At 62.0% G+C, this 10,972-nt stretch overlaps 1 protein-coding gene across 4 annotated transcripts in view; it reads left to right on the top strand.

The window, feature by feature from the left end:
• The window catches only part of PLEC (plectin), a 180,879-nt gene that overhangs the window by 38,609 nt on the left and 131,298 nt on the right, over positions 1–10,972 (top strand). For all 4 annotated transcript variants that reach the window (XM_037891746.1, XM_037891743.1, XM_037891741.1 and 1 more), the window contains exon 4: positions 6,950–7,145. In XM_037891746.1, coding sequence (XP_037747674.1) covers positions 6,950–7,145 — 196 coding nt within the window. The remainder of the gene's footprint in view (positions 1–6,949; positions 7,146–10,972) is intronic.

Here is a 10,972-nt window from a genome sequence, read left to right as displayed (position 1 = left end):
GTGTGTGCGGATGGCTGTGGGTGTTTGGGTGCGTGGGTGCTGTGTGGGGCTGTCGGTGTTTGCGGGTGGCTGTGGGAGTTTGGGTGCAGTGGGCTGTAGGTTGTTTGTGGGTGGCTGTGGGTTGTTGGGTGCGTGGGCTGTGTGGGGTGTCGGTGTGTGCGGGTGGCTGTGGAGTTTGGGTGCAGTGGGGCTGTGTGGGGCTGTCGTGTGTGCTGGTGCTGTGGAGTTTGTGGGTGCAGTGGGGCTGTGTGGGGCTGTCGGTGTGTGCGGTCGGTGTGTGCGGGTGGCTGTGGGTGTTTGGGTGCAGTGGGCTGTGTGGGCTGTAGTGTGTGCGGGTGGCTGTGGGTGTTTGGTCAGTGGGCTTGTGGGGCTGTAGGTGTGTGCGGTGGCTGTGGGTGTTTGGGTGCAGTGGGGCTGTGTGGGGCTGTCGGTGTGTGCTGGTGGCTGTGGGTGTTTGGGTGCAGTGGGGCTGTGTGGGCTGTCGGTGTGTGCGGGTGGCTGTGGGTGTTTGGGTGCAGTGGGGCTGTGTGGGCTGTCGTGTGTGCGGGTGGCTGTGTGGTGTTTTGGGTGCAGTGGGGCTGTGTGGGGCTGTCGGTGTGTGCGGGTGCTGTGGGTGTTTGGGTGCAGTGGGGCTGTGTGGGGCTGTCGTGTGTGCGGGTGGCTGTGGGTGTTTGGGTGCAGTGGGGCTGTAGGTGTGTGCGGGTGGCTGTGGGTGTTTGGGTGCAGTGGGGCTGGTGTGGGGCTGTAGGTGTGTGCCGGGTGGCTGTGGGTTGTTTGGGTGGCAGTGGGGGCTGTGTGGGCATGTCCGGTGTGTGCGGGTGGCTGTGGGTGTTTGGGGTGCACGTGGGGCTGTGTGGGGCTGTCCGGTGTGTGTCTGGTGGCTGTTGGAGTTGTTGGTGGCAGTGGGGCTGTAGGTGTGTGTTTCTGGGTGTTTGGGTGCAGTGGGGCGTGTGGGGCTGTAGGTGTGTGCGGGTGGCTGTGGGTTGTTTGCGGGTGCAGTGGGGCTGTGGGGGCTGTCGGTGTGTGCGGGTGGCTGTGGGTGTTTGGGTGCAGTGGGCTGTAGGTGTGTGTTTTCGGGTGTTTGGGTTGCAGTGGGCTGTGTGGGGCTGTAGGTGTGTGCGGGTGGCTGTGGGTGTTTGGGTGCAGTGGGGCTGTGTGGGGCTGTCGGTGTGTGCGGGTGGCTGTGGGCTGTGTGGGGCTGTAGGTGTGTGCGGGTGGCTGTGGGTGTTTGGGTGCAGTGGGGGCTGTGTGGGGCTGTCGGTGTGTGCGGGTGGCTGTGGGTGTTTGGGTGCAGTGGTGCTGTGTGGGGCTGTCGGTGGTGGTGCGGGTGGCTGTGGGTGTTTGGGTGCAGTGGGGCTGTGTGGGGCTGTCGGTGTGTGCGGGTGGTGTGGGTGTTTGGGGCAGTGGGGCGGTCGGTTTTGGTGTGTGGGTGCAGTGGGGCTTGTGTTGGGCTGTTCGGTGTGTGCGGGTGGCTGGGGTGGTTGGGTGGCAGTGGGGGCGGTGTGGGGGCTGTTCGGTGTGTGCGGGTGGGCTGTGGGTGTTTGGGTGCAGTGGGCTGTGTGGGGCTGTCGGTGTGTGCGGGTGGCTGTGGGTGTTTGGGTGCAGTGGGGCTGTGTGGGGCTGTCGGTGTGTGCGGGTGGCTGTGGGTGTTTGGGTGGCAGTTGGGGCTGTCGGTGTGTTCGGGTGGCTGTGGGTGTTTGGGTGGCAGTGGGGCTGTGTGGGGCTGTCGGTGTGTGCGGGGTGGCTGTGGGTGTTTGGGTGCAGTGGGGCTGTGTGGGGCTGTCGGTGTGTGCGGGTGTCTGTTGGGAGTTTGGGTGCAGTGGGGCTGTAGTGGGGCTGTGGTGTGTTGCGGTTGGCTGTGGGTTGTTTGGGTGCAGTGGTGCTGGTGTGGGGGCTGTCGGTGTGTGCGGGTGGCTGTGGGTGTTTGGGTGCAGTGGGGCTGTGTGGGGCTGTAGGTGTGTGCGGGTGGCTGTGGGTGTTTTGGGTGCAGTGGGGCTGTGTGGGGGCTGTCGGTGTGTGCGGGTGGCTGTGGGTGTTTGGGTGCAGTGGGGCTGTGTGGGGCTGTCGGTGTGTGCGGTGGGCTGTGGGTGTTTGGGTGCAGTGGGGCTGTGTGGGGCTGTAGGTGTGTGCGGGTGGGGCTGTGTGGGGCTGTAGGTGTGTGCGGGTGGCTGTGGGTGTTTGGGTGCAGTGGGGCTGTGTGGGGCTGTTCGGTGTGTGCGGGTGGCTGTGGGTGTTTGGGTTGCAGTGGGGCCTGGTGTGGGGCTGTCGTTGTGTGCGGGTGGCTTGTGGGTGTTTGGGTGGCAGTGGGGCCTTGTGTGGGGCTGTAGGTGTTGGCGGGTGGCTGTGGGTGTTTGGGTGCAGTGGGGCTGTGTGGGGCTGTCGGTGTGTGCGGGTGGCTGTGGGTGTTTGGGTGCAGTGGGGCTGTGTGGGGCTGTCGGTGTGTGCGGGTGGCTGTGGGTGTTTGGGTGCAGTGGGGCTGTGTGGGGCTGTCGGTGTGTGCGGGTGGCTGTGGGTGTTTGGGTGCAGTGGGGCTGTGTGGGGCTGTCGGTGTGTGCGGGTGGCTGTGGGTGTTTGGGTGCAGTGGGGCTGTGTGGGGCTGTCGGTGTGTGCGGGTGGCTGTGGGTGTTTGGGTGCAGTGGGGCTGTGTGGGGCTGTAGGTGTGTGCGGGTGGCTGTGGGTGTTTGGGTGCAGTGGGGCTGTGTGGGGCTGTCGGTGTGTGCGGGTGGCTGTGGGTGTTTGGGTGCAGTGGGGCTGTGGGTGTTTGGGTGCAGTGGGGCTGTGTGGGGCTGTCGTGGTGTGCGGGTGGCTGTGGGTGTTTGGGTGCAGTGGGGCTGTGTGGGGCTGTCGGTGTGTGCGGGTGGCTGTGGGTGTTTGGGTGCAGTGGGGCTGTGTGGGGCTGTCGGTGTGTGCGGGTGGCTGTGGGTGTTTGGGTGCAGTGGGGCTGTGTGGGGCTGTCGGTGTGTGCGGGTGGCTGTGGGTGTTTGGGTGCAGTGGGGCTGTGTGGGGCTGTCGGTGTGTGCGGGTGGCTGTGGGTGTTTGGGTGCAGTGGGGCTGTGTGGGGCTGTCGGTGTGTGCGGGTGGCTGTGGGAGTTTGGGTGCAGTGGGGCTGTAGGTGTGTGTTTCTGGGTGTTTGGGTGCAGTGGGGCTGTCGGTGTGTGCGGGTGGCTGTGGGTGTTTGGGTGCAGTGGGGCTGTGTGGGGCTGTCGGTGTGTGCGGGTGGCTGTGGGTGTTTGGGTGCAGTGGGGCTGTGTGGGGCTGTCGGTGTGTGCGGGTGGCTGTGGGTGTTTGGGTGCAGTGGGGCTGTGTGGGGCTGTAGGTGTGTGCGGGTGGCTGTGGGTGTTTGGGTGCAGTGGGGCTGTAGGTGTGTGCGGGTGGCTGTGGGTGTTTGGGTGCAGTGGGGCTGTGTGGGGCTGTCGGTGTGTGCGGGTGGCTGTGGGTGTTTGGGTGCAGTGGGGCTGTGTGGGGCTGTCGGTGTGTGCGGGTGGCTGTGGGTGTTTGGGTGCAGTGGGGCTGTGTGGGGCTGTCGGTGTGTGCGGGTGGCTGTGGGTGTTTGGGTGCAGTGGGGCTGTGTGGGGCTGTCGGTGTGTGCGGGTGGCTGTGGGTGTTTGGGTGCAGTGGGGCTGTGTGGGGCTGTCGGTGTGTGCGGGTGGCTGTGGGTGTTTGGGGGCAGTGGGGCTGTGTGGGGCTGTCGGTGTGTGCGGGTGGCTGTGGGTGTTTGGGTGCAGTGGGGCTGTGTGGGGCTGTCGGTGTGTGCGGGTGGCTGTGGGTGTTTGGGTGCAGTGGGGCTGTGTGGGGCTGTCGGTGTGTGCGGGTGGCTGTGGGTGTTTGGGTGCAGTGGGGCTGTGTGGGGCTGTCGGTGTGTGCGGGTGGCTGTGGGTGTTTGGGTGCAGTGGGGCTGTGTGGGGCTGTCGGTGTGTGCGGGTGGCTGTGGGTGTTTGGGTGCAGTGGGGCTGTGTGGGGCTGTCGGTGTGTGCGGGTGGCTGTGGGAGTTTGGGTGCAGTGGGGCTGTAGGTGTGTGTTTCTGGGTGTTTGGGTGCAGTGGGGCTGTCGTGTGTGCGGGTGGCTGTGGGGTGTTTGGGTGCAGTGGGGCTGTGTGGGGCTGTCGGTGTGTGCGGGTGGCTGTGGGTGTTTGGGTGCAGTGGGGGCTGTGTGGGGCTGTCGGTGTGTGCGGGTGGCTGTGGGGCTGTGTGGGGCTGTAGGTGTGTGCGGGTGGCTGTGGGTGTTTTGGGTGCAGTGGGGACATGTAGGTGGTGGTGCGGGTGGCTGTGGGTGTGTTGGGTGCAGTGGGCTGTGTGGGGCTGTCGGTGTGTGCGGTGGCTGTGGGTGTTTGGTGCAGTGGGGGCTGTGTGGGGCTGTAGGTGTGTGCGGGTGGCTGTGGGTGTTTGGGTGCAGTGGGGCTGTGTGGGGCTGTCGGTGTGTGCGGGTGGCTGTGGGTGTTGGGTGCAGTGGGCTGTGTGGGGGCTGTCGGTGTGTGCGGGTGGCTGTGGGTGTTTGGGTGCAGTGGGGCTGTGTGGGGCTGTCGGTGTGTGCGGGTGGCTGTGGGTGTTTGGGTGCAGTGGGGCTGTGTGGGGCTGTCGGTGTGTGCGGGTGGCTGTGGGTGTTTGGGTGCAGTGGGGCTGTGTGGGGCTGTCGGTGTGTGTCGGGTGGCTGTGGGAGTTTGGGTGCAGTGGGGCTGTAGGTGTGTGTTTCTGGGTGTTTGGGTGCAGTGGGGCTGTCGGTGTGTGCGGGTGGCTGTGGGTGTTTGGGTGCAGTGGGGCTGTGTGGGGCTGTCGGTGTGTGCGGGTGGCTGTGGGGTGTTTGGGTGCAGTGGGGCTGTGTGGGCTGTAGGTGTGTGCGGGTGGCTGTGGGAGTTTGGGTGCAGTGGGGCTGTGTGGGGCTGTCGGTGTGTGCGGGTGGCTGTGGGTGTTTGGGTGCAGTGGGGCTGTGTGGGGCTGTCGGTGTGTGCGGGTGGCTGTGGGTGTTTGGGTGCAGTGGGGCTGTGTGGGGCTGTCGGTGTGTGCGGGTGGCTGTGGGTGTTTGGGTGCAGTGGGGCTGTGTGGGGCTGTAGGTGTGTGCGGGTGGCTGTGGGTGTTTGGGTGCAGTGGGGCTGTGTGGGGCTGTCGGTGTGTGCGGGTGGCTGTGGGTGTTTGGGTGCAGTGGGGCTGTAGGTGTGTGTTTCTGGGTGTTTGGGTGCAGTGGGGCTGTGTGGGGCTGTCGGTGTGTGCGGGTGGCTGTGGGAGTTTGGGTGCAGTGGGGCTGTAGGTGTGTGTGGGTGGCTGTGGGTGTTTGGGTGCAGTGGGGCTGTGTGGGGCTGTCGGTGTGTGCGGGTGGCTGTGGGTGTTTGGGTGCAGTGGGGCTGTGTGGGGCTGTCGGTGTGTGCGGGTGGCTGTGGGTGTTTGGGTGCAGTGGGGCTGTGTGGGGCTGTCGGTGTGTGCGGGTGGCTGTGGGTGTTTGGGTGCAGTGGGGCTGTGTGGGGCTGTCGGTGTGTGCGGGTGGCTGTGGGTGTTTGGGTGCAGTGGGGCTGTGTGGGGCTGTAGGTGTGTGCGGGTGGCTGTGGGTGTTTGGGTGCAGTGGGGCTGTGTGGGGCTGTCGGTGTGTGCGGGTGGCTGTGGGTGTTTGGGTGCAGTGGGGCTGTCGGTGTGTGCGGGTGGCTGTGGGTGTTTGGGTGCAGTGGGGCTGTGTGGGGCTGTCGGTGTGTGCGGGTGGCTGTGGGTGTTTGGGTGCAGTGGGGCTGTGTGGGGCTGTCGGTGTGTGCGGGTGGCTGTGGGAGTTTGGGTGCAGTGGGGCTGTAGGTGTGTGTTTCTGGGTGTTTGGGTGCAGTGGGGCTGTCGGTGTGTGTTTCTGGGTGTTTGGGTGCAGTGGGGCTGTGTGGGGCTGTAGGTGTGTGCGGGTGGCTGTGGGAGTTTGGGTGCAGTGGGGCTGTAGGTGTGTGTTTCTGGGTGTTTGGGTGCAGTGGGGCTGTCGGTGTGTGTTTCTGGGTGTTTGGGTGCAGTGGGGCTGTGTGGGGCTGTCGGTGTGTGCGGGTGGCTGTGGGTGTTTGGGTGCAGTGGGGCTGTGTGGGGCTGTCGGTGTGTGCGGGTGGCTGTGGGAGTTTGGGTGCAGTGGGGCTGTAGGTGTGTGTTTCTGGGTGTTTGGGTGCAGTGGGGCTGTCGGTGTGTGTTTCTGGGTGTTTGGGTGCAGTGGGGCTGTGTGGGGCTGTAGGTGTGTGCGGGTGGCTGTGGGAGTTTGGGTGCAGTGGGGCTGTAGGTGTGTGTTTCTGGGTGTTTGGGTGCAGTGGGGCTGTGGGTGTGTGTTTCTGGGTGTTTGGGTGCAGTGGGGCTGTGTGGGGCTGTCGGTGTGTGCGGGTGGCTGTGGGTGTTTGGGTGCTGCTGTATCTCTCGCTATGGGGAGGTGCCCAGCTCTTTGTCCTGGTGCCATCACTGTGGAGTCTGTGCCCAGCACGTGGCTGGCGCCTGGCCTTGGTGCAGGGATCTGTTCCTGCCCCCTCCTGCCTTGCTGGGTGTGCTGGTGTGTTAGATGGGCAGACTGGGTGGTGGGGGGAGGAGACACTGGGCGGACGGGTGTGCACAGATTGGGCCAGTGTATCAGATGGGCAGACTGGGTGTTGGGTGGTCCGGTGTAGGAGACACCGGGCCGGGGGGTGGGTGTGCACAGAGGCTGTGCTGGTGTGTTAGATGGGCAGACTGGGTGGTGGGGGGAGGAGACACTGGGCGGACGGGTGTGCACAGATTGGGCTAGTGTATCAGATGGGCAGACTGGGTGTTGGGTGGTCCGGTGTAGGAGACACCGGGCCGGGGGGTGGGTGTGCACAGAGGCTAGACTCCTGAAGGAGGGTCAGGCTGCATGGTAAGGTGTCTCTGAGTCCATGGGTGCGTTGGGCTCGCTGGGGCGTTGCATGGCTACTGCAGCAGGGTGTGCCCGGGCGGAGCTGGCGTGGGGATCTGGGCTCTGACGCTCGCCTGCCCTGCAGGAGCTGATGTCTGCTGGCAGGAAGGAGAAGCCTAGGATGGCGGAGGAGAGTTCAAGTGGTAGCAGCAGCTCCCCCAGCCCTGGGGACACTCTGCCTTGGAACCTGGCCAAGCACCAGAGGACCAAAAGAACCAAGTCGTCCTCGGGCAGCGGGACCGTGCTGGACCCGGCGGAGAGAGCCGTGATCCGGATCGCAGGTAGGGTTTGCTCGTGACGCCAGTGGAGGGCTGGATTGCGCTTGCTCTGGGCAGAGGGTCGTAGTTCTCCCCCTCTGGACGTGGTGGGAGACAGCTGCTGTGTGAACAGTGCAGCTTGACTGGCAGATCACCAGCAGCCATTGTGAATGGGGGACCGTCACCCCGAGGGCGTGTTTCTAGTGGGGTCCCCCTGGGATCTGGTCTCAGCCTGGCGCTATTCAGTTTCTTTATCAATCATCCGGGAGAAAACAGAAAATCACTGCTGGTAACATTTGCACCCACACCAAGCTGGTGGTGTGGTAAATATGGGGACAGTCCGGATCGGCGGGTTCCTCTGAACCTCACGCGCTAATCCACGTGGGGGCCTGGCGTGTGCCATAGCGTGGGGTCACACGACTGGGAACAGAGACCGTGGGCCCCAGGTGTCAGATTGGGGGCTGGCTGCTGGAATGTAGGGGGCGTGACAGGGGACCAGCTGAACCGGGGCTCCCTGCGCGATGCTGGGGCTATAAGATGAATGCGATCCTGGGATGTATAACCAGGGAACCATTGAGTAGCGCACGGAGGTGGCGTGACCCCTGTGTGTGGCTTTAGTGAGCCCATCCTTGGGCACTGGGCCCAGTTCTGGTGTTGGCACTTCAACAAGGACGTTGGCAAATTGGGAAGGATGGTGTGAGGTGTGGAACACCGGCCTCCCAGGGAGAGACTAAAGAAGCTCCGTCCAGTTAGCTTATCCAGGAGACGTTTCGGAGGTGACTTGGGCACGTCTACAAGCCCTTACGGAGGAGGAGATTTCTGATGGCAGACGGGTGTTCAGTCTGGCTGTAAGAGGCAGAATGAGATTTGATGTTGGGAAGTTGAAGCCAGGCAAATTCAGACTACCCGGAAGCTGCAGTGTCCTGTCAGTGAGGGGAATTAGCCACGGGAACGGCTCACCTAGGGAAGTTCAGGCTTTTACAATGTGCAGGTGACACCGTGCGGGGAGGGTGGCGAGCACTTTGGAGGGCAGGATTAGGATTCAAAAAGACCTTGACAAATAGGAGAATTGGTCTGAAATCAGCAAGATGAAATTCAGTCGACAAGTGCCAAGTACTAGGAAGGGAAAACCCGATGCACAGCTACAAACCGGGGAGTAACTGGCGGATGGAGAGCGGCTGAATGGGCTGTGAGGCTCTAGCGGGTCGCAAACCCCATCTGAGCTCTCCGTGTGAGGGTGGTGCTGTAGCTGTGGAAGGCCCAGGACAGGAGAGAGGGAAGGTAATGTTTTTACTCAGGGGAATCAGTTGTTCTCTGTGGCCACTACTTTCCCACTCTCAGGATTAAGCTCTGGAACAGGCGTTCCAGGGAGGTTGTGGGGTCCCTGCGTCGTTGATGGTTTTTAAGAACAGGCTGGACACACACCTGCCAGGGCTGGTCTAGGGTTACTTGACCCTGCCTCAGCGTGGGGGGCTGGACGTGACGCTCTCTCAAGGTCCCTTCAGCCCCACGTTTCTGTGATTCTGGAATGGAGGATTCTCCATCGCTCGCAGACTGTAAATCCAGACAGGGTGTCCCGGATTTGCAGCAGGAGTCACTGGCTGAGGGGCTCTGGGTTGTGGTTGTGAAGAAGGATTGGGGGCTGGGGTGGGGTGGGGAATCAGCTGAACGTGATCCGTATGCGATGCTGGGGCCAAAGGGCTAATGCGATCCTGGGATGCACAGACAGGGGACACTCGAGTAGGAGAAGAGAGGTTATTTCACCTCGGTATGTGGCCCTGGGGCGAGCGCCGCTGGGAAGCTGGGTCCGGTTCTGGCGCCCATGGTTCAAGAAGGACGTTGATAAATTGGGGAGGGGTCAGAGAAGAGCCACGAGGGTGATTAAAGGGTTAGAAACCTGCCTTAGAGCGAGAAGCTCCGGGAGCTCCGTCTCTTTAGCTTAACAAGGAGCCGGTGCCGGGGCGACTTGGTCCCAAAGTGCCTGCGTGGGGAACAGAGATTTGACAACGGGCTGCTCAGGCTAGCACAGGAAGGTTGAACATGATCCAACGGCCGGAAGCCGAAGCAGGAAATAAGGCCTAGTTTTTAACAGTGGGAGTAACTAACCACTGGAACAACGATCCCAAGGTGCTGGGGGAGTCTCCAACACTGGCAGTGTTCAAATCCAGACGGGCTGTTTGTCTCCGCGCTCTCCTTCAGGAGTTCCTGTGGGGCAGGGCTCTGCGCCGTGTGACACGGGGTCAGACCGGATGGTCACAGTGGGCCCTTCTGGCCTTAAACTCCATGAACAGAACCGATAAATGTCCGGGCCATGTTGTGGGAACATAAGAGCGTCCGTACTGGGCGAGAAAACAGGCCAACTAGCCCTGTCTCCAGCAGTAGTCTCTATCAGAGCTTCCGGGGGAGTTAACAGAACAGAGCAATTATGAAGTGACTCACTGTGACGAAGTAGGAATGTTCTTAATGTTTTCTCTGAATACAGTGTGGGTGACTCAGTTTCCCCTATGCCTTTCTTAAGTATCTAGGTGGTGGGATAAGGGGGTGTGATTGTTGCAGAGTCCTAGAGGGCAGGTGTGATGGTGTCTGCACAGAGAATGGCCGACACCCTGTCTCCTGGCAACTGATGGCCTGGGCCCCACCTCTGCAAAGGTGCCATCTGAAGGTGTTGGGTCCTGTTCTCTGCACCTACAAGCTCTGTGTTAGACTGTGTTCCTATTGTCTAATAAACCTTCTGTGTTACTGGCTGGCTGAGAGTCACGTCTGACTGCGGAGTTGGGGGGCAGGAGCCTCTGGCTTCCCCAGGACCCCGCCTGGGCGGACTGGCTGTGGGAAGCGCACAGAGGGGCCGAGGATGCTGAATGCTCTGAGGTCAGGCCCAGGAAGGTAGAAGCCGGGTGAGCTTCTTGCCCTGGAGACAGTCTGCTCACAGAGAGGAGGCTTCCCCAGAGTCCTGCCTGGCTTCATAGGGAGCAGTTCCAGAGCATCGCCCGGTGGCTCCGTGACACCCACCCCTGTTTTCAACTCCCAGCTTCTGCCAGTCAGAGGTTGAGGGTTGCCCCAAACATGGGATTTCATCCCTGACCATCTTGGCCATTCCAACATCCCACGGCATTGAGTTCCCCAGGTTAGCTGTGCATTGGCTGAAAAAATATTTCCTCTTGTTTTGTGTTAAACCTGCTGCCTGTTAATTTCATCGGGTGACCTCTGTGTTTTTGTGTTCTGGGAAAGGTTAAATAACTTCTCTAGTCACTGTCTCCACCCCAGACATGATTTTATAGTCCTCTGCCTTACCCCGCTTAGTCATCTCTTTTCTAAGCTGAGCAGTCCCGGGTTTTGTAATCTCTCCTTGTGTAGAAGCTGTTCCACACCCTTGATCATCTTTGTTGCCCTTCTCCGAACCTTTTCCAAGTCTAGTAGATCCTTTTTGAGATGGGGCTGTCACAGAGTATGGGGGAGTCCAGGCCCTGCACCCCTCTTCCTGGGATTCACTGAGACTCTCAGCCAGCCAGTAAAACAGAAGGTTTATTGGACAACAGGAACACAGTCCAAAACAGAGCTTGTGGGTACCCCCAGGACCCCTCAGTCAAGTCCTTCTGGGGGAGCAGGGAGCTTAGACCCCAGTCCTGGGGTTTCCTGTGTTCCTCCACCCAGCCCCAAACTGAAACTAACCCCACCCAGCAGGTTCCCTGCTGCAGCCTCTGTTCACATTCCCGGGCAGAGGTGTTACCTCCCCCTCCCCCTCCTGGCTCAGGTGACAGGCTCTCAGGTCTCCCATCCCCAGGGCACATTCCCAGGTCAACACTCCCCCCTCCCTGCTGCGTCACATCCTCACAGGGGCGACCTCATCCGCA

This window comes from Chelonia mydas, chromosome 2 (genome assembly GCF_015237465.2).
Source record: "Chelonia mydas isolate rCheMyd1 chromosome 2, rCheMyd1.pri.v2, whole genome shotgun sequence".
NCBI lineage: Eukaryota > Metazoa > Chordata > Testudines > Cheloniidae > Chelonia > Chelonia mydas.
This window is presented reverse-complemented; position numbering and strand designations above follow the sequence as displayed.